The sequence below is a fragment of the Odontesthes bonariensis genome, chromosome 19, assembly GCF_027942865.1.
Source record: "Odontesthes bonariensis isolate fOdoBon6 chromosome 19, fOdoBon6.hap1, whole genome shotgun sequence".
Classification (NCBI taxonomy): Eukaryota; Metazoa; Chordata; class Actinopteri; order Atheriniformes; family Atherinopsidae; genus Odontesthes; species Odontesthes bonariensis.
This window is the reverse complement of record NC_134524.1, coordinates 21,402,425-21,425,502: the sequence shown is the minus strand read 5'-3', so window position 1 is coordinate 21,425,502 and position 23,078 is coordinate 21,402,425. Positions and strand designations below refer to the sequence as shown.

Sequence of the window (23,078 nt, the reverse complement as noted above, 5' to 3'; positions counted from 1 at the left end):
GAGAAGGCATAAATCGCTTGTTGATGAAGGAGATACAAAGAAGACTGAGCGGAGAAGCCAAAAAAGGATAAACAGTGACAGAAGGTGGGGAGGAAGTCAAAACAGGCAGGTTTTTCCAGCGGATGGTGGGAAGATGAATTGAAATCGACTGAGTACAGGAGGCAACAACATCGGGGGGGGGGGGTTGAAAGAGAGGCAAGAAGAAAAGTCGGAGAGGGTATAAAGAAGAAATCACAGCCCAAAAATAAAAAAAAGAAAGAGAGGAAGCGAGAAAGAGGTATCGATCTGGGCTGTGAACAGACGGCCTGGATGGAGGAGGAATGGTTGAGGGGGATGAGATGGAAGAGTGATATTGATTCAAGGCTAAGAATGAGAGTTAATGGGGAGTGCGAGGCATGGAAGAAAAGTACCGACAGAGAAATTAAGAAATAGGAAGAGCAGTGGGAGAAAGGAGACGGATAGAAAGGCTCTATGTTTGACTGATACTCCATCTTTATATACAAACAGGCTTTAACTAGACAAAGGCTTATAGACAGTGACAACATGTACACTGAAATAGGCCATAATATCCTTCATCTTTGTGGCACTGAGATGCTGTAGTCAAAGGGATTTAAATGTAAACCAGAACCAAAAAATAATAAACGTAATCAATATGCTGAAGAATGGTGTCCTTAACGACATTAGAAGGAAGCATTTATATCCATGTGCTCAGAAGTTCCTTCGACACGTGAGAACCGTGTATAGCATGGCCATAAAAGGCCTGAAGAAGAAGAGATCTGACCAGAAGGCAACGAAGAAAAGGAAAGCAGGAGAATCAATGTTTGCGGATAACATTTGTGGTAAGTCCAGGGTACAAATGAAAGAAATAGAGGCCTGTGTTGATTGCGTAATGCAAGAGCAGACAACAGTGGGTGAATTGTCCTCATGAAAGACACAAAAAATATCAAGGGCTGAAGGAAATCTGGGATATGCATAGGCAGAAAACGAATAAATACTGTTGTGGTTGTTCCACCAGAGGGGGGTGATATGCAGCAAAGGTCGGGTCGGGAGTCGATCTGCTCTTTAACCCAGTTTTTGGTCTTTCTTGTGATTTTGACTAAAACGTACATTTGTTTAGCCCAAGAAAAGAGAAAATATACTGATTATTCTTTGGTGTCTCCTTTACTGACTTCACGAGACAGAAAATATACACATGCATGAACCAACGGTACTTAACCACGGGTTTGGCATGTATTGTATGTACAGAGTATTGGATTTCGGTGCTTGCATTGGTAAAGTCTTGATGTGTTGTTTCCATGGCAATTTCTTACCTGGAACTCGTTCCCACATAGTCGGATACCTCCAATTTGTCCTAGGCCATGGGATCCTTGAGTTACGCCCCAAATAGCTTGACGTAATTCAAAACCGTTTACTCGCGAACAGAGTGGTCGTAAGGAGGCTGGACGGGTGGTGGCGGAACGTCACAGGACTTTAAATCACGAAAACCTGAGTTTAAGGCGATGTTTATGGACTGTTATTTTTTTTCAGCTCTTTGTTTTCTTTGTCCTTCTTTAAATTCCTAAATACTGATGAGGAAGCATCATAGTAGAACGTGGCCTTTCTATGCATGCATTTAATTTTTATCAGCGAGGTTTGTTTTTGGCTGAGGCGTTATACGTCATATTGCCCAATAGGTCTATCTTGATATATATCATTATTTCTGGTATAAAATATTATTCTGTACAAGACGCCGAAGTGGATGAAGCAACGATCCATGACTGCTGGCTGAACAGGAATGTAATCTAAACACACACGAACGCCGGCGCTGGTATGTGCATGCCGTCTGATTTCCCAGCAGTTGGGGACACTTCCTCTCCTGAAACTTGAGCAAACTTGAAAAATGATATTGAACTGTAAGCTTTGTAAACCGAGCATCAAAGAGACGGTGGCGCAGCTGAGGGCCATGTTTGTTGACCTAGTAAGCCGACACCGTGTTCACCAGAAGCCGTACAGTAGCACCACGAGGGAGGTTTTTTATCAGTTCTCATCAGTTATGATCTGTGGAAAATTTTCAGACGGCTTGTGCTGTCTTGTTCTTGAAGGTTTCATGTTTGCTTCTGATGTAAAACCTTACATTAACCCCCCCCCAAGCCTCTTTATGCTGTTTAGACACAGCATTTTCTTTTCCTTTTTCTTTGCATCAGTTCTATTTATTTTGTTCAGCTTAAACAGTTGCACAGCACTTTTCGTGAAAATGAAACATTTAAAATTTTCAGTGTTAGTTTCAGTGTTATTGTGCAAAATTCTACATTGCTTTTCTGTGTGTCCAGAGGTGAAACGCTGACAAAAGTAAGAGAATTAGGCAAAAGTTAGGCTGTGTTCGAAACCGCATACTACATACTTGCATACTGCATACTCATCGATCAGACAGTATGCAGAGCGTTTACCCACAATGCATTTCTCTCCTGCCCGAGCCGAAATCAGCCGGCCTGAAGCTGATTTTGCTTAAGCTCTAAACTCTGTGAACTTTAGAAACATTTGAAACATTTTCAGGCGAGAAAGTAGTCGTTTAGATCCCCAACGTGTTGAAAATCTGACAAAATACCGGCTATTTACAATTTTGTTCCGACGAGCAACGCACTTCCGGTTATTTTCACAAAATAAAATACCCGTTGCCTTTTATCAAGGTGAAAGCCATTACGATACAATTGGTGCTTTTGTTTTGAAAACAGGAAGTGAACCTACCCTCGTTATAGCTAGCTTGAAACTGCCGTTTTGACAGGAAATGACGATCGGCGATGTCACGTTACGTTGCATCTTGGGTAGTTTGAGTACGAGTGGTAACCTCATGATGCATACCCAACATTTCGGAGAATCTAGTATGCATCCGGGAAGTTCTCGCTTATTCAAACTCGCTTACTAACTCAAAAAGTTAGTATGAGTAGTAGGACAAGTATGCGATTTCGAACACACCCTCGGACTTCGAACACAGCCTCAGACTTTTCCCAGACAACTGTTCACTCAAAGAAAACTAATCGGGTGTCTATGCAACGCAGGTGTAGCGGCACAAATTAAATCTTGATCACCGCCAGCTGCTGCAAATATGCCTTACGACGGTAATGAATTAGACGGGAACGGAACACACTTGCTGTGAAATGAGTTTTTATTAGAGTTATGGTTGTCAAAGGAAAGCGGTGTCGTTTTTTTTAGGACCGGGGTGTATCCCACCAGCTGCAGCGACTCGAGCACACGTCGCAGTGACGAGACAAAACTTTCCGATTCACATTATTTGACTTGATCAGTAGTGACTGCACTCTGGTCTGCGGTCGCAGAACCGGTCCAGAGGCACAGAAGAATCAGAGGTGCACGAGCTCTCGTGCTTCCTTTCCAGTTGGTCCCTTCTTACAGCCTGTTTTCACATAGCCGACCCACCTGCAGGTCCACAGCTGTGGGAACGTTTGGTTGAACAATGCAGCGGCACGGCCTGCAGCCGCAGCAGGAAAAGTCATTCACTCAAAGAATTCTCTTCTCTCCTCTTTCGGTGGAGAATAAATGACGAGATAGCATCAACGTTAACAGATGTTCCTGTTCCTTTTATCTCCCCTGGAAGCTGTCATGTTTCATGTTCGCACCACACTGCTGGTTGTTAGAAAACGATGGGAACTAATTCTTTGTTTTATTATTCTTTTTTTAATCTGATTTAAATCATCTGTTATCATATGTTGAAGTGATGAGAAATTCAGTGAACTTTGATGGCTTCAGTTCTCTGACAGAGAAAATGAATGTGTTGCCCTGAAAAATATCTCGACTCCAAACCGAAGTGACGCTATTGCAGCCGCCTCAGTGTTATTGTAGCAGACGGTGATTAAGAACGACCCCTCCTTCCGTCTCGGGGTCGGGGTTCCAGTGAGTCAGCAGCTCGACTCTGTGTTGCTGCCTGAGCTGCATTTAAAAAGCACTTTGGTGGCGCCTTTATCAGCGTGAAACAGTTGGATATAACATGAGCTTAGCTCCGTCACCACACTGGAACAATGAAGCAATTCATTGTGAAACGCACTGCGTGTAATCTCGGGCTCATCTTAAGGTGAAACGTCAGACGTGCGGCTCTTGAAAGAGGGATGATAGGAGTTGCGTTTTGCTACAGTTTGAACATGCTTCTCCTGTTGCTTAGGTTCTGTTCATGAGGTTTGAACAGAACTTGTCATGTGCAAAAATCTCTCACATCCTGTTTTAATGGGTGCATGCTTCGTTTTTCTGCTTTTAAAGGTAGGGCTGGGGGAGTTAACTCGTTATTATCGCGTTAACTTGTTAATTATTTAACGCCGATGAATATTTTATCGTGCATTAATGCATGTTTTATTTATTTTTTTAAAAAAAATGTAAAAAAATTAATTAAAAAAAATTAAATTTTGGCAGAGAGAGGGGGAACGACACGCAGCACAGGGCCGTCCGATGCGGAACTCGAGCCGGGGCCAGCTGCAGCGAGGACTATAGCCTCTTGTACATGGGGCGCCTGCTCAACCCACTACGCCACGGACCACCCCTGTTTTATTATCTATTTTATTATTGTAAAAGTCTGTTGCTCACAGGCTTTTATTTTGTAAAAGTCTGTTGCTGTCTGCTGCGGAACCGGAAAAGAAAGTAATTGGCGGATCCACCAAACATGGAGAAATGTACGGAACTTTTACTCTGCCATTTTCATTTTAAAGTTCTTCCAGGCTGTGGAGTCGACAGAACCAAAGTCATCTGTAAACACTGCCAAGTTGAATTGTAAAAATATATCACAAACTGATACCAGCAAGTCATTCAAGGAAAGTTTTTCTACATAAAAATGCTGATGTTAAAAGTGTGTTTGCACAACAAATGTTATGGCACTTTCATTCATATGGCAGCACATTTAAAATAAAACTAAATGCTAAAAGCTATGCGCTACTTTTGAATTCATTTTTGGATTTTGCGTACAAATGCGATTAATCGTGATTAATCAGGGAAATCATGTGATTAATTAGATTAAAAATTTTAATTGTTGCCCAGCCCTATTTAAAATACAATCCACAGTTGGCTCGTTGCAGTTTTAAACCTTCACTTGACACAGATTCTTTTCAGAAGAAGCCGTGTTGTTTGTCAAGTCTGTGGGGCTCCTGGTGGTTGATATTTGGCTGTGAGTACGTGCACTTTTGTGCTTGTGGTCAGGAAACGGACGATACGGGTACAGGGTATTTGTAGACTTTCATCTTAGAAATAAAACTAATGTCAGTTCATTGAATGCGAAGAAGGTAAAGCTGCAGTGTGCAGAATGTATTCAGAGCTGTGGGAAAGCCGTTCAGATGAAGCCGGTTGCGATTCGCTCGTAAGAGTGAAGTCCGGGGCATTTTAGCATGAATATAACTATCTGCAGTCATTGCATGAGTAAAAGCAGGTTTCAGTTTAATGCAGCTGTTAGATGTGTATAAGATGGGGAGGGGCAATCTTTACAGACCGGTCCACTTCCTGTAAGTGTTAGACGACATGTCGGAGTTGAGGTTGTTCTGCAGATCCTCTCTTTGTGTAGTCCTGCAGGCTGTGTCTGTGATCGAGAAAAAGCTTTGCTTTCAGTTTTGTGGCCGTCTTTTTATTTTATTTTATCCTGTTTAGTCTTGTTGAGGATTTGGGGTAGGTGAGGGCAGGCCGGTGCCACCTGAAGAAAACAAACAAACCTGTAAGAGGTGTCACAATCCATGCTTAGAGGGAGATGGGAGCATATTCCCTTCATGTTGCTTTGTGTAGTACAGCATCCGCATGGCATGACAGGAACCCCAAACCATAAATAATGAAATACGTAACCTTTAACAATGCGTTATTTTGCAACACTGGCGCATTGATGTTGTATTCTGTAACCCCAAGGTCGGATAATGGGTGGAGCAGGACTCTGCAGACGGGCTCACCTTTAGGGTCAGCAGCGCTGGAGCTTGCCCTGCTCGGGTATAACGACGTGAATGACAGTGATTCTGTTACCTCAGACCGAGCGTCCATGTTGTTCTCCTCCCGTCTCATTTATTGTTTTTTCCTCACTGCAGACCGTTCGCGCAGTTACATTCATTCAGGCTACATTTGGTCGGCGACAGAGGAGTTTTTGTCACACGATCCTCCTTATAAGCATCTGTTGCCAAACCAACACCATCAAGCAGCGCCGCTGTTCTGTAGCGAGCCACTGAACTCGTTCCGTTAGGCGTTAGTCACCATTGATGAATGTTAAACCATTAAAGTTAACGATGGAAAGGCACACACTCACACTGATCGGTGAACACACATGCCTTTACACAGAAGTACATTGATTTTGTTGGTTTGAATTGGTTTTGTTTCACCATCTCAAATAAATTGTGGTGACATGCTTATTGGGATTTGCGGCCATACTTCCAGGCACATGTGGTCTGGCCTTAACGCGCACACTAACCGACATATTAACAAGCATGCACAAAGAGACAAATCCACCGCATACTGTTTGACGTGTGTGAGTGTGAAGAGTCGACATTAAAACAGCACGGTGTGATCATCGGGGGTAATCTCCAGACGCGGTGCGCGCGCACAAATGCACCGACCGAAACACCAACATATCTCATCCTCGCCTCCCCTTTCTGCCTTTACCTGCATTACATCACGTCCTCTCCTCATCTATTTTTTTTTGTTTTGCTCTTTTACCCCCCTTCCCTTCCCATCGATCTGTCCTCGGCCGCCCTCCCTCCCTTTTCTTCCTCTGTCCTCTGTTTTCAAATGTGAAAACTTTGTTTGCACGATGGCTCAGCAACAGCGCAGAAACCCACCGGCGTGATTAACGTCATAAATCATCGACAGCGGGGACAACGAACTACTCGCACCAGCCCATTAAGAGACCTTCCACCTGTCTTTTACAATTTATCTCTTTATGTGTGTGTGGGTGCTTGGACACATGTGCCAAATGCATGTGCGTGCGTGCGTGTGTGTGAGGGGGGATTATGCGGCATCAAATCCAGATTTGTTCCGTATGATCGCTCCCCCAAAACCAGCAGCAGCAGATTACGCTTTGTTTAGTGCAAAAACCTCACGGACCGAAGCCAAAAACTGGAGGATTTTCGAAAAAACACACTAACACATAGACTGTGGGCTTAACTTGAATAAAAATACGTGTGTGTGTGTGTGTTGTGTCTGGATCCCTCCACCCATCTGTCCATTTGAAGTACATACGGGTGTCATCAGTTTGTCTCTGGTGGCTATTTGCACATATCACCGCTGTGTGTGTGTGTGTGTGTGTGTGTGTGTGTGTGTGTCTATTAATAAATGCACAGAGGTACATAAGACAGGATGTGGTCGCCATGGTGCAAAGTCCTCCCACGCCTTGTTCTGACTGTGTGTGTGTGTGTGGTCAGACCTTTTGTTTATGCATGGTAGATGATGCAAGCTGTTCCTCTTTCAAACCATCCGTCTCCACACCTTATTTTCTTTCTTGTTTTTGTTGTTTTCATTGCATATTTATTTTGCACAGTTTAATACAGTGAAAGTTATCTTGTGGAGAGTGGTGACACACACACACACACACACACACACACACACACACACACAGACATGCATACGAGGCATAGTTTGCTTCCTGTTTGATGAATACAGTTAAGATGTCCAGGCGAGAGGAGTTTGTGCACGTGAGTCACATTTCCAAGCTGAAGGTTGATTTTGAAAGTCTGACTGTTACTATGGCAACCCCACATACCTTTGCATTGCCAACTTGGAGTGTCAGAAAGCAGATGAAGATCTGTGTGATGAACCACTGCAGACACGGGTCAGTTATTAGCTGTAGACGATCCTTTGTTTTATTTTCACCACCTCTGAGCACCGCCTGGGTGGGGCTCGCAGCATCAGCTCCGACCAGGTGGCGTTGGCGTGTCATTGTGCCGCGCGTGCGCTCGCAGATGTTTGGGTTGTCTAAATGGCTGTGAATCCTTTGTCACTCGTATGATGCTGCAGTGTTGAAATGAAATGCTAAAAAAAACTAAAACATTTGCAGGCGATGCAACCTCACAGAAACCTGCGTTTGTTGGGTGTTTGAGGGATTTGCATGTCCACACAGGGAAGCCAGTGTGTGTTTCTATTAATAAACCAATACACACAGCTGGAAGGCTAAAAGCTATGCCAAATCTGATACAAATTACTGCGCTGTTCTCTCATTCTCTCCTCCTCTTTCTTTCACTTTCAGCTTTCTCGTCCCTTCTTTCCTCTCTGCTCTTTCCCTAAATTCCATCCTCTGACATGCTGTGTCACTCCCCGTGTAACCCGTCACCTTGCCATCTCTCCATTTTTGGTCCTATCTCTTTCCCTGGCTGCCCTCTGCTGGGGGAACAAAAGAACTGCAGCTTCACGTCCCAGCCGGCGGCATTGGGAGAGCCTTATTTAGTATTCCAACAATGTCCGTCCAGGGACAGCGTGTGCTCATGATTACAAAAACACGGCTGTGTTCAAAAGGTCGGGCGGTCCAGTGTCTGCAGCAGCTGGCGTGCGTCTGCTTCTTTATTAGTTCCGAGGAAGATGCACCTGAAAGCGGGAGGGTTTCTGCGCTTTTACCAACAGCTCATAAATAAACAGCTGCCGTGCACCGATCAATAGAAACAGCAGCTTTATGAAACGTAACATCAGGGCAACAATTTAGGAAGAAGCAGATTTCCAGATGTTGTGATATTTCCAACAACCTGTTCTGTAACATTCGACAGGGTATAACCGGAGCTGTTCTTTCTCTAAAGTTCAGGCATTTCTCTTTTAGTTCCTTTCAGAGAAGAGGATGTACGTTGTTTTTTTTTCTCTCTTATTTTCAAAAACTCAATTGCCCATTGTTTTCTTTTAGAGAAGCACGTTTGTGCAACATTTAGAAACCTTTATCTCAAAAGTGGAGAAATATTTAAAACAGTCCAGATCTTTGAACAGTCACTCATTTTGAAAGATGAGCAGTTCAGGGGGAGTCACAGCTTCAACGGATGAATCCATTTATTAATGCTCCACCCTGTTGGCTTGAAAGCAAAAAGAACTAATGAAAGAGAAAAGCTATATGAAGCATTTAAACAAAATGTTAGCGTCCTGGGGCGGACATTTGCATTGTTTGGGTTGTGTTGCTGCAGAAGCTGGTGAAGTTGCAGCGTAGCTGCCAGGGCACTGCCGCTCATCTATGAGTAATGCCAACAAGATGACATAACAATTCGTAGCCATTTACAATACAATCCTGTTAAAGTTTGAGACCGCTATCTTCCTTCGCCTCAATGACCTGGCAAATGTTACACCAACTCAGTAAACAAGCCTGCTATTTACTTAACTGGAAACTTGCACAGCAGGTTACTGGTTTAATAGCCTCACCACATGTCTAAGTACTAAGGTATGATGAGAGGAAGTGAGGGGAGGAATCTCGGATGTACATCACTCAGTGGGGTTACATGGCACTGAAAGGATCGGATAATTGGCTAAATTACAATAAGAATTAAGCAAGGGTAATTATCCGATACGTGGCGCTGTAACCATTTCAACTATTGCTAATAGAGCCACTTCCGGTTGACCCCTTCAACACCAAACTCAGTTATTCAAGAAAATGGCGAATGAAGAGCAAGATGAAGCTACGTCCCTCTACATTTCGTTTGTGGTGAGCTGCTTATTGCACAAACGCGATGCACAACGGCGCATTCTCCATCGCGTTGTTTGTTTCTTTCTGACGGCGACAACAACAGTAATATCGTCTCTTCAGACTTTCGGTTCCCGACCCCGGGAAAAAATCTCGAGCATGTGCAGAACGCAAAGTCTAATTCACCATGTGCTTCACCGTCTACAAGCACGTTTAATTTGACTTTCAACCGAGTTATCTCGGGGTCTTAATTGGATCGCGAGTAACTCGATTCAACCCAATTTCTTGTCAGATTAATGTGTCTACATGCACTTAATAACTCAATCTTATTGTAATTTAGCCAATAATCCGATCCTTTCAGTGCCATGTAACCCCACTGAGTGAGTGAGAAACGAAAGAGTCACAGCACAACAGCCTTATATTTGAGTGCTTTAGTCTTTGAAACGATCCTATAGGTGTCCCTGCTGAAAGAAAGTGCTCTCCTATATCTCTGGGACAGCAATGATCGCTTTTGAAAGCCACAGCGCATGAGGGCCTCATTGTTGATCATAAACCAAGCTCTAGCGGCGCAGGTCGGAACGGATGCCCTACGATCGTCTGTACTCGTCTAAATGTCACGGTGAACCTCTCCTGCATCTGCTCGCCCCTGCCACCGATTTCTTTTAGGATGGCCAAGGCGGGTTGGAAAATGTTGAAAGCTCTGTTGCCGCTAATTGTGTTATCATCTCGCCACGATTTGCTGTCTATTCTGCTGCGTCGGGTGCTCAGGGACAAGCTAACAGCCCGTTCATCCTGCTCCTACAGAGGTGCACTCTCATCTCACGCCCGGCTGCTCATAAACCCCGGTGTTATTTGTCCAGCCACAGGCCCTGGTGTTGATGAAAATATGGCCTTTGCCTCCCATTATTATTTAGGGATTAGTGCTGTTTGGCTTGTTAGTTATTGAACCAGATTAGTTGACATCTGTGCAAGGCTGAGCTGTTGCTCTTGTGGGCACAAAGTAAACAAAACCAATTCGACTTCAGTTTGGCTTGTCCCTCTCCGGGTCATCATCTGTAAGGGGAGCACAGTTTAAACAGACTGGACAAAGGTACGGTGACGTGCCATTATGTCACATCGGCAGCTGCGGTGTGACTCGATGCCAACAAAACTCTTTGACCTGATGCTGGACTTATGAAATGGCAACCGATTTGGACCGAGGGCAGGCGTTTTTGATGTTTTTGGGAGCGTAAAGGGAGCTGGAGAAGAAAAACCGACACATTGAGGGACAAAAAGAGACAGACGGCAAGAGAGTGAGCTGGTGTCAGCGGATGAGTCTGCGGGGAACAATATGTGTCCGCTCATTAAAGCAGAATGATATGCCGACTGGCAGAAAACATACACACACATACACACACGCCGGGGCCCTTGCTGTGATTTGCTTTGGCTGATGAGGCGCTAATGTGACACTGTAAGCAGTCTGATGACTGCGCGTAGGCAGCAAAGCAGCCGTGAGTGCACACACTCACACACTTGCAAAGCTATCCTTAGGAGGGAATTACGTTGACTTCAATGTACAACCATAACCCTAACCTAAAGTAAACATTTACCAAACCTCAGTCTGCACTTTAGCCTCATCCCAAACTATGGCCCCAGACATTTGTCTGTTTTGTTAGGACTGGGTTTTGATACCCACGAGGACCACTGGTCCCAAAAATTCAGTGATTGTACCCGATCAGCCATCAGTGCCGTGGCTCAGGATTGCTGCTTTGCATCTGCAGTGCACCACCTACGGCACAGATACTCATTGCGCGGCTCGCGAGCCACATGCGGCTCCTCAAGCTTTAGTTGTGGCTCGCACTCGCATAGTAGCTTATAACAATATGGTAACAATAACAATACAATTTTTCAAATAACATACAGCGAATACTCCACAGTATTAAGTATTTGTATTAAGTTTGCATTTTTTGTAGTATTAAGTATTATTTAAGGCTTAATGGTGTTTCGTAAAGGGGGCACTGTTAAACCTGGCAACGCAGCCCGCTTAACCCACCATCACACTTGACCGCAGTGCACGCTAGCTCTTTTAGCCAGCGCGAGATGCAGGCACAATGGATCGGTTTTTAATTAAAAAAGGGCAAAAACAGGCACAAAAACCATGCTCATCTTGAATGTCTCACTATGATTACAACAAACTACAAATACAACATGAAGAAAGTCAAGGACATGCATGCCAGCTTCTGCTCATCCCAGTATTAAGGCAAATATGGTCTTAATTGAAAATGTTATGGCTGTGTTGTTTCTTTTTTTTAATAGGATGTCTTATATGTAGAAATGCATATTTGCAAAAGGGGACTTAGTATGTTGTCGTAAAAGTGGCTCTTCCCTTGATTTTGCTCTGCCAATGTGGCTCTGTGGAAAACAATAGTGAGTATCACTGACCTACGGTCTCAAATAGGTGGTCCCACGCAGCGCGTACTACGCTGTATGATGCAGTCTAGACTGCTGGGTGGGTGGAGCTGTCTGGTGAATTTGTATGTTCTGGGAGGAGCTGATGAGATAAGAAACTAGTACAAGCTTAAAGATGAGTCAGCGCAAGCTCGGCGCAAAAGCAAGGTGTGCATTTGAAATATTGTTGAAGGCCATAGGAAAGGAATATATTGCCATTCTGATACTTCCTCTGTACTTTTTTTTTCATTTTGAGAACTGCCCACTGGTTCAAACAGAAAAATTCTGACTTCCAGTTTCAAACGGAGTGCCTCATTAGACCTGGTCATTGCAGAGTGTACCGAAGACGGTGCAGGCAGCGTCATCGAATGGTGGGTGGAGATGGTAGGGGAGGGGCCAGATGAGCATATTCATGAATCCCCATCCACTGAACGAGGGGAGAAAAAAAAAAAATCGATAGTCATACCCAAGCCATTTTATGGGAGGGATTAGCAAAAAGTGACCCATATGCAAGTGTGCACACCGAGAAACGCATGGCGTAATCATGGCGAGGCTGATGACACACTGATCTGTTGAAGAGACTTGGAAACATCACTGTGATCATTCAAACTCCAGCCAGTCTGGATGATCGATCCTTTCTCTTTGTGTGTGTGTGTTTGCTCTCTGCCTGCCAGACAGGTTCTTTCACTTCTATTTATAGCCTTAAGGAAGTAGGCTTGTTCTTACATGAGCACTCAGACACCCTCCCTTGCTCAGGTGTGTGTTGTAAAAAGGAAGAGACCCATTTGCATGCCCCACCCTGTCCTCAGGATCTGTGCGAGTGCGTGTGTCTGGGACGGCACGGGAGAAGGACACATTTGCACACTTCACAGACGTGTCAAGAAAAGCACACCTGAGGGGGCGCGGCTACCTGACAAGGGAAGTTTGGAGAGGGAGGAAGTAGGATTGCATTGTCCGAAGAGCCGCTGGTGTGAGAGCACTAACAGCCGAGGTAGGGAACAGTATATCTAGGAGGGGGATAACTGAGCTTCTGGAAGTTGCAGGAGAAGAAAAGGAGAGGGAGGAAATCCAAGTAGCACCCAGAAAGGAGCAAAAGTTCCGATCCCTTCTTGGTGAAAGACTGTTCAGGCTGATTTAGCTGTGCTCTGGAGTTTCTAGCATAGAAAGTGAGGTCATCAGTGTGCGCAGATGTTTGGGTTGTGTCGGCCCAGTGGGTGCTGCTTGGGACCCCTGTTTGGAGGAAGGCTGGGGTACGACGACCAGCTCAACCACGACGACCATCTGGGGTCCAGTTGCAGCGACAAGTCTCAGGAGAGTCAGCTGGGAGAAGAGGTCAGTGTGAGAGAGAAACGCCAACGCGTTGGTGATCTCAAAGGCTGAAACGGGACGTTACAATGAGCGTGTTTGGTTTTTTTTCCGTCGCTGCGCAGGTGACCCTGTTGATTCATGTTTCGTCGGCTTGTATTTATTGGTGGTCTGAAAGGCAGAGTGTGACTTTTATTTGTCATTTTGTCACCACTGACAAATGGGAAAATCACAGTTGTTAAAAATGAAAGATTTTTACATCTTTATCACCATTTCAGTCTGAAAAGACGAGACAAAATCCTGTTAAAATCCCACGAAAAAGACCAAAACTAACAATAGGAGAACAGCTCTCAGTACTAACTTCCATTTTCAGTTCTGTGGGCCTCAACATCACTGAGGTGGAGATGGTTCACATTCTTACCATTCCTTAAAAACAGACCTTAAGGCATTTCTTACAACGGCCTGTTAGTTGCTCTGTGAACATCATTAAAACAACAGAGAGAGGCGGGGGGGAAATAACCACACAGACAAAAGCAACTGATTCAATATTTTGGCCTTTTTACAAGACTTGTTGTCATCATCCTCAGTCTTTTAAGGGAATTGCATGCTGGGCACACACACAGAAAAAAAGACTTTACCATGTCGTTATTTACAAACCAGACGATCCTGTTCTGTAGTCTGAAATCTTGATTCCAGGTTAGTAGCATTAAGCACGAGTTATGTGTTTATCTTCTATTATTGGTAGTTATCTTTCAAAATTGCATCCTGACTTTGACATTGCACAAGATGAAGTTTAGCCAACACTCTCGGCTGCCTGGGAAAGATGTGTTATTCCACGGATACGTTGATCCTGCTGTACGTACGGCGGGAACGCTGAAGGTCAATCCTTCATGCAGGAGGAAGGCACACACATGTGTGCACTCGGTCGGATAGCGAATGCATCGCAAAGGAAAAGGCAAAAAAAAAAAAAAGAGAGAAATGAGCACAAAGAGAAGCAAAGGGTAGAATCGGTCAGATTTGAGTGAGCCTGCCATTCAGAGCTGTGGGCGACTGTGTGCATTTTGCAGATGAGTAAGTATGTGTGTTAATGGGCTTTCGAGCACATGCACTCGGCTGCTCTTCTGTGTGTGTGCCTGCACACATCAGCTCTGCAGGGGATGATTGTTGTGATGCGATTAGTCCCGCACTAATGAATACACTGATCTGTGTGACAACAACTTGAGGAGAAGAGACTCGGGGTGTGGCTACACTGTGACCACAAACTAGTGGAGATATTGACCTTTGAATACAGTAAATACTGCTTATGTCGCGTATGTACAGTACATGTGTACTGTTTGCTCTGCAGATACCGTGTGCCACTGTCCTCATTTCGACTGGTGAATTTAATATTCCAAATAACAAATTGGCCTCGCAGGGCTTTGTGACTTACACAACATGTGACATTTTTCTCCTTTTGGACCTTGATTTGGCCTTCAGTTCCATCAGCAAGACTCTTTCAGTTTGGCAAAATGCCTAAGAACACATTGTTTAGTGCAGAAACCGCCCGAAAGTGGCGTTCACAAGAAGGTCACGCTTTGATGATTGCAACCATTTCACTGTCATACAAAGCCGGCCGGGTTCATTTCCACTCCTCATAGTAATCCTAAACTTCTTAAATTTGGACTATGCACCCAGATTGTAGGACTAGAAAGCCTTTTGTCACTCCCAACCTGTTAAGTGTGGATGCTAAATCAAGGCCACTTGGCGGCACGCATTAAGCACACTTTAGCATTCTTTTTCATTGTTAACAGGTGTATCTGAACCCAGTGACAAAGTCTAACTTTAGCGGTGTAGTTTGGCGCATAAGGCCCATCAAAATGAATCACAGTGCAAGTCACAGGTCGACACTCACACCTTAAAGTCCACTGACTTGCACCATTCAACCAACCAACCTGTTCTTTCAGACGGGGAGTAGTTCAAGCATGTTGCAGCAGCATTTCCTGCTTTGACATAGTTGCAGCAGGTACGTCATGGTGCCAAAGGACACCATGTGCAAATGTCAGAAGTCTGATTTTGTCTGGAAAATTTGGATTTGGAATTGCAGTTTTTATGCTTGCTTGAGGTTTTTTTTTTCTTCACCTTCTTCTTACTTTTGGTGAAACTCAAGTTTAGACCAACCAAGCATGATACTCACATCACTGATCACATGAGCGATGAACATTGTCAATACTTGTGGACCTAAAAGAATAAACACAGTGACACCAAGTTAAACATTTTCATCTCTATATGGCCATGGTGAATAGTTTTGTTTGTGTTTAGCAACTTCTTCTTAGTTTGTCCCAAACATGGGCAGCTTAGCCAGTGCATGTTCAGAAACATTAGACGGAAACATGCAGTTCTTTCTTCTTCATTATTATATTTGCCTGCTAGAGTAGCTGTTGAATTAAATTTCATCAACTCTACTAGATAATAATGGAGTGGATTAAACCTTTGTGTGAAATAAGAGTTCGACAATGACAACCTGCATGAAAGTAGGATCAATTGCACGACATTTTGCATTGAATTTAGCAAGATGTACCTAATAAACTGGCAACTGAATGCAGCTGCTGTAATGTGCAAATGAACACGATTGAACATCTGCGAGAGAAGTTTGAGTTTTAGCATTCAGGTCATTCTAATGCAACTTTTCCAAGCTGAAACCAAAGATTCAGCTAAACCGGGACTTTTAGATGTCACCATTTAGCTTAATGGCTCATAGGGTTCAAAATTCACGTGTGATGTTTAAAAACTTCCCTGTGACCTTTATTCTTCAAGTTTTGATTTCTGTGTCCTTTTTCCCCCACATTCATTCACCTTAAAGTAGATTAAGTTGAAACCTGGACTTCGATTCAGCCAGCCTTGCCAAATTTGAGCTTCTGATTGGGTCACTTTACGCCACTGTGCAGTGCAGCCACAAGCCTCTGTAAGTTTCACACCTGCAGTAGACTGCACCGTCCCGCATCGGGTTAAACTTTCGGCTCGTCCTTCAGCTTTATCAGCGGTTGCTAAGTCATCAGCTGCTTTCATCAAACAAAAGCACTGATTAGCTTTTTGACTGACAGTTCCTGCGAGCGTTGCTGTAGCAACCATGGGTAAGCCTGATTAGTGGAACAGGGTTGTCACACCTTGACGTTATCGCTGATGCGTCAGATGGTTAAATCGAGTGACCTTTGCGCCTTCTTGTCTGTGTGATTTGTTCTTTCTTATTCCTCTACGAGGGATTCAGCATTTATCCTTATCTTACTGTTTTTGTAAACTTTCTAGTGCCATATGTTGATGAATGCCGTTTTTTTTTTTTTTTTGTCACCTCCTCTTGCTTATGATCCATTCCACCAGCCTATCTGTCACAGTTCCTTCCATCCCCTCTCTTTGTCTCTCACACGGAGACAGGAGGAGATCTTCTTTCCCTCAGGGTTATAAAGGTGCATTTATTCTGAGACATAAACTCAAACGAGGTTGTGTGCCATCTACAAACATCCAAACACAAATGCACACACACTGCAAGGGGGAAATAAAACAGCGACGGAGCAACAGATTACATTTATCAGTAGCTCGGTGGTGTCTCTGTCTTGTATTACTTCCTCTGTTGAGACAGCCAAGGCCATTACTGTAAAACGGGCAGAAATAGTAACAGGAACAAAGAAAGATGGCACAGAAAGTGAGCAAAACAATGACTATTACATTGGGATTGTCGGACCCATTTATTTATTTTTTATCTCAAACAGAAAGAATTGTCCTAAAAAGAGAACAAATACAAAGGGAGAAAGACTATTACAGTTCTAAAGATGCCGAAACCTTCAACGTACTGTAGATGTGGAGAATTTTTCAAACAGATTGGGAACATATGAGCAACCTGCCTTCAGTTGCATCAACAAGATGAACTTTCCTTCCCGGTGTTCACATTAGCTTTTTTCTGTTTTGCTCTAAAGACATTGCTTAAGATATGTTGGCCGCTGTTAAATTCCGATATAATTAGCTATAATGCAAAGGGAAATACAGGGGGCAAAATGTTGAGAAGAAAGCATACAACATTAAATACTACGGTAATAATGTAGTAGTTGATCAGTTCCCTTTTTCTTAGGTCTCTATACCTAGTTTTTACCCTCACTTTCCGTATGCGTTTGGCTAGCTTTAGTCACAGATCTGCTCGGTTAGGTTTAGGCTCCCAAACTGCGTCGTCATGTTTTTTGAAAAACCTTCAGGTCACCACCACATAATGTTGTACAACAAAGTCATGGTCATTTCCTGTTTTTCTGTGTCACCAGGCTGTAAAGAGGTGATATATAAAGTCTCTCTGTTTTTCTCTAACATACCGTGTTCTTAAAGTGCTTACCAAGATACGCTCTTAGGTACTGAAATTTTGCTTTGAATGAGTTTGGTACCCAGCAGTACTGCAGACTATGGACGGGATTTATATTTTTTATCTCTTTCAATCATAGCATACTTAATTGCACAACTCTTGAGATTGTTTTTACCTGCTAACATTAAACACACGCTTGTGGGGTTTTGGTCGTTGTTATGCGGTTCATGAACCTCCTGTGTGAGTCTTGAATATCCCTTCAGGGCAGATTTCCGGGCCACACTCTGATTTGGAGACTACGCCAAGCCACCGCTGAGCCAATTGCTCTGAGGCAACGCTGTTCGAGGCTGGGAAGATTATTTGTCTATACTAGAAGATCAACATACCGGTGTTATCTAAAGCTGCAGTCGTTTGTTACCGCCTCTCACGTTTTTTATTTGTTATTTTATTTTTTTTATGGTGCTGTTCAGCAGTCTGTGTACTGATTTGTAGAAAACAAATCTCCTACTTTTGTAGCTCACGGCCCTAAATTTGAATGTTACTTTTACTCTTGAATATTTCTCAGCGTTTCTCTTATTAGAAATAAAGTAGAAAACAGAGGATTTTGTGACGTCTATTGGATCTTATATTGGATTAATCGGTTCCTGTTTTCCATTTCTATTCTATAATGTTGTACTGGATGTTTGAAAACCCTGGTGCAGCCGACTTTGGTTTCTCCCATGAAATTATGCAGGTGACACATGGTTGTTATCTCTGTGAAAAGTCCTAGGTTTGTCATAGGTTCTGATCAGATAGCAGTTGCCGTGGCAATTCATGCAGAAATGTTGTAACATAAGGTGATAAACGGGGAAAGTATAGGGGCAGTCAGCGGTGTCTTTAGGATCATATCTGTGGCTGCGCTTGCACCAGCATCTATCAGTAGAAATGTCAATCTCCATGGTGACCCTCCACGTCCTGTTGGAGACTGATTACAGATGGTGTAGTCTGTCCTCTCGGGGCATGTACCTATAAAGAGAGAGAGAGGGAGTGAGTGCATGAAAATCAGAGTCCTGGAGGACTGTAGAAGCCACCACAATAGACTCAGTGGTGAATATTATCTCTTCATGTCGACTGTATGAAAATAAATCCTGTTCATAATTTCCCTGTTGCTGCGGATGGTTGGTCCCATTCTCTGCATCGCCCGGTCACTGTTGCTCAACCCTGAGACATTGGTTCTGAATCAACTCTGCAATGCATATTGATGCACTGTTAAACGAATCTTTCTCTTCTCCTTGATTATTAGTGTTGTATTGTGTTCTATTTCCAGAAAATATTTCATGTGTATCATCATATGTTTCATTATTGAAAAAAGCTTGAGGACATCAACGCTGTTTGAAAATGCATTAAAAATGATGGCGTAGGCTTTGAAGTTTCTGAACTTGCGTAGTGTCTTGGCAGATTCACACTGTGTGTACAGCTTTTATATCTCCGCTGTTTGTTCGACAGAAGCAAACCATCCTGGTGACACTATCCAAACCGATCTCCTTCTGTTTACGTGTGAACTTGGAGAAGAATCACGCTAGTTTTTCAGGGGATCTGGATGTGCTAACGCCTGTTTTCTTTTTCTTTTTTTTCTCCGCTCCCTCCCTTTTCCACTTCTGTCTCACTTCCCTCTCACTCCAGAAAAGTGTGAAGGAGGGAATCCTGTTAAAGCAGACCAGCTCTTTCCAGAGATGGAAAAGGAGGTACTTCAAACTCAGAGGGAGGACCCTCTACTATGCCAAAGACTGCAAGGTACGGAGATGTGCAGAATTGCTTTTAGCAGCTTAGAAGCTGGTCCCATTCTCACTGTGAAGCAAAAATACAGCGTTCTGTTATAGTTGTATGTGATTGAAAGGTGTCAGGCAATGTGTGACTTATTGTAAATGTATATGATACATAAAGATGATTGGAGGGTTTCGTCTTTTTCCCCATCAGTCCCTGATTTTTGATGAAGTCGACCTCTCAGATGCCAGCGTGGCTGAAACCAGCACTAAGAACATCAACAACAGTTTCACAGTAAGCAAAACACAGACCTGTACTTCGGGCTTTGTTTTAGATTATGACAAAATATTTAAAGATACTTTAAAGCTTTGACGACATTTAGAGATCAACACATTTTTGAGTATGCTAAAGGTACTGGCCTTTGAGTCAGTCACTGATGTCACTGATGTCGTGATGGTTTTGCGGACAACCTTTTTGTAGCCTGAAGTTCAAGCTATCTTTTCCTCTTATCTTTTTTATTTTTTAAGCAGGGTTGTGAATTGTGCCTATGGATGGTCGGTATCATACCTCTCAGTTTGACGAAGGCAGGAGAAATTCCGAAGGGAGCTAAGCTAAAAGTCACTTGGAATAGGGGCCACTGAGGAGGGAATTTTTTAGTCAAATTTCATTGTGGTTCAAGCAGACTCTGTATTGCGGACTTTTACACCACGTCACTATTGCATCAGACTGTTACACAGATCATAGACCATGTTGCGACGCGAACATTTTGCAGGAAAAGAATTGCGGTGGCAAAGTAAATAACTGTCTTGTGTAAAATTATAAATGGTATAAACATCCATAATATAGATTTTTGCTCAAGCTGCAATAAAATCGTAAACGAAAAAATTCCTCGCTCTTTATAGCTGTTAGCTTAGCTCCCTTGTCAGAAATTTCTCCCTGCTTCTCCAAATTGAGAGCACTCTGGTTGCTGTCTTCCGCAGATAAGACACTGCTGCTCAGAAGTAGTTCGAACAAATCCATCTATCCTTGTGATAACTTTTCTTGTTGCATCACCATAAGGACACGTTGGAGGTGTTTAAGAGGCTCACAAAGCTGCTTCTTGATTTGATTAAGCGTTTTTCCCAGAAATGTAAATGCAATGATGAACTTTGAATTAAAAAAAAATTTAAGAATTTAACGGTACATCTGACATTTGTGACTTATGTTACATCTGGCCCTCGTGTTTGTTTTCCTACAACTCTGAGAAAATCTTTTACTGCTAAGCTCAGACTGTCCCTTTCTCTTTGTTTCTCTCTTTCTCAGGTTATCACACCATTTCGCAAATTGATGTTGTGTGCTGAGAACAGGAAGGAAATGGAGGACTGGATCACTGCCCTCAAATCTGTCCAAAAATGGGAAACCTATGAGGTTAATTTTACTCTCCTCTCTCCACTATATGCTGTCGCCTCACATCAGAGTAAACTTGGTCTAACTAATGAACATTAGATGAAAGCTGATCATGAGAACAGCTGCGAACACCTCAGTCCTTCTTATATCAACATTTGGATCCATGTCTTCTCTTTTTTGATGCGTACAAACACCTCCCTCTCGCTCCTCCATCTCTCCGTCCCGTCGGTCTTTCTCTTCTTTCGTATTTGCTTCTCCTTTCAGCTCTTTGCTGACAGATTTATTTCATTCGTAAAATCCGAGCCTTTGTTTTAATAGGCAATAAAGAGAGCTGAAGAACGTAAGCTGCTATCCAAGCTGAGCGTAATTTCTCCCAAGTTTAGGGTTTCAAAGGTCCTCGGCTTTCATAGTGGTGCATTTATGGTTTTATTCTTTTGCTTATGTCTGGTTATTCTCAGTTCATGTGAATGTGAAGCTACGTTTTCTAGCCCTGTGTGTAAAATAAGAAAAAACAACTTGTTTATTATCTATTTAATCAATATCACTGTTGAACCTTCTTTTATGTTCACCTCCGAAAGCCACAGAGTCTCGTATATCATCGTCTCCTTGCGTTCATGTTTTTTCTTGTCTGCTAAGTTCAGCGTGTAACAAAAAAAAGTCGTTGTCCCATCCTGTAACGTTTCTCCTCCCACAGGCCAGTCAGTTCAACATGGAACATTTCTCTGGGATGCACAACTGGTACGCCTGCTCACACGCCAGACCGACCTTCTGCAACGTCTGCAGAGAAGCGCTGCCAGGCGTCACCTCCCACGGCCTGTCCTGCGAAGGTACACGCATGCACACACTGCGTCCTACATTTGTGCTCTTGCACATTTTACTGACACATTCATTTGAATTTTCAATCGTTCGACCATGAACTTTGGACAGCCGTCACTTTAAGCCTGACCAGATAACCTTGAAGTACGACCGTTTGGTTTCAAATGATTAAAAGGTCATGTACAACCATGGCAGTAAAGAAGAAGGTTTATAGCCCCTTATTACAAGATGAGGCACTCTTTGTAGGGTTGACACAGTGAAACGGTTGTGTAAGAGTATTTCCTCCCTTTATATCGCCATAAAAATCTCAATACTCCCATACAGGGTTTTAAGGGTACATTCCAGTAAAGATTTTTGTTTTGTTACTGTTCAGTTCCTCACAGTACAGTGAGGTTAGAAACTGTCTTAAATCTTTTAGCAACACTTCATCTCAAACTGGTGACTGAGCAGATATTTGTGCGGGGAAATATGCATAAAAGCAACATCTGTGAAATTTTATAAGTTCACTGACCCCACATATTGTTCATCTGTGAACGTCCTTGCTACATTATGGCCCCATCAAAGTGTGTGTGATAACACTGCATAGGTGAAATGTCTCAAAGGGGACATGATTAAAAATCAGTTTTGTGCACTTGGCAGTGTACACTTTTATGGCAGAAGGCACTGTTAACTCGAAAACTTTAAATCATGCTGCATTTGTTGCCCCTTGAAAGTGGGAAGTTGAAATTCTTTTTTTCTTCTTCTTTTGGCGGGCTGTTAACAGCAAATTCACGAACCTTTTGAAAGAAATTAGTAAATACTGTTATCAAAATGCTACGAGGGAAATGTTAGCATTTAAGAGCTAGCCAAGTTAAAGCGGCAGTCTGCAACTCTTTTTCAAGCATAATGTCTGGAACTGTCCGGGGATTCTGAAAGTAGTACATTAAATACCCCAATACAAAAAAAAAAGAGTTCTCTAGGTCCCCTATATGTCCCGCTAGGTCCCTCCAAAGCCAGCAGGTTTGTTTACAAAATTGCAGACCGGACCGGTAAAAGGTAACCAATCAGGTTACGAGCTGGGCTCTGCTGCCTGTCAATCACCGATTGTGCACGCGCGATACAAGGTAGGCTCGTCCCCACGCTTATTTATCTGGACTATTGAACTTCATTACGGGCTTGTCTACTTACTGTGTCTTCCATGATCGCAAATGACAGGTGAGCATGTCACAGAGATTTCATGAAAAGCTCAGGAAATAATATCACCTTGTGAAAAATGTTTATGCTGCTTACATATTTCCCCTAACAGTGTGTCTGCAGAGAACACTTTTGGTTCAGTCTGGCAAACCTTTATCCACCTGCACCACCATGACTCAGTAAAGGATGTGACCCATTTCCTTGGGTAAACATCTGAATCCGTTGCAGCAGTTTATTCAAGTCCCACAACCCAGTCAGAGTCCAAACAGAAACCCTACACAGTAACTTTGAAGTGTCTTAATCAGCCAAAAGCCTTAAGCAGAA

At 43.2% G+C, this 23,078-nt stretch overlaps 1 protein-coding gene across 4 annotated transcripts in view; it reads left to right on the top strand.

The window, feature by feature from the left end:
• The window catches only part of LOC142368977 (diacylglycerol kinase eta), an 81,777-nt gene that overhangs the window by 31,047 nt on the left and 27,652 nt on the right, over window positions 1-23,078 (top strand). For 3 of the 4 annotated variants that reach the window (XM_075451193.1, XM_075451195.1, XM_075451194.1), the window contains 4 exons: window positions 19,299-19,409; window positions 19,593-19,673; window positions 20,682-20,786; window positions 21,460-21,592. In XM_075451193.1, the coding sequence (XP_075307308.1) occupies window positions 19,299-19,409; window positions 19,593-19,673; window positions 20,682-20,786; window positions 21,460-21,592 (430 nt within the window). Of the gene's footprint in view, window positions 1-12,886; window positions 13,346-19,298; window positions 19,410-19,592; window positions 19,674-20,681; window positions 20,787-21,459; window positions 21,593-23,078 lie in introns of those variants that run through there. The other variant, XM_075451196.1, reaches the window with a different exon arrangement.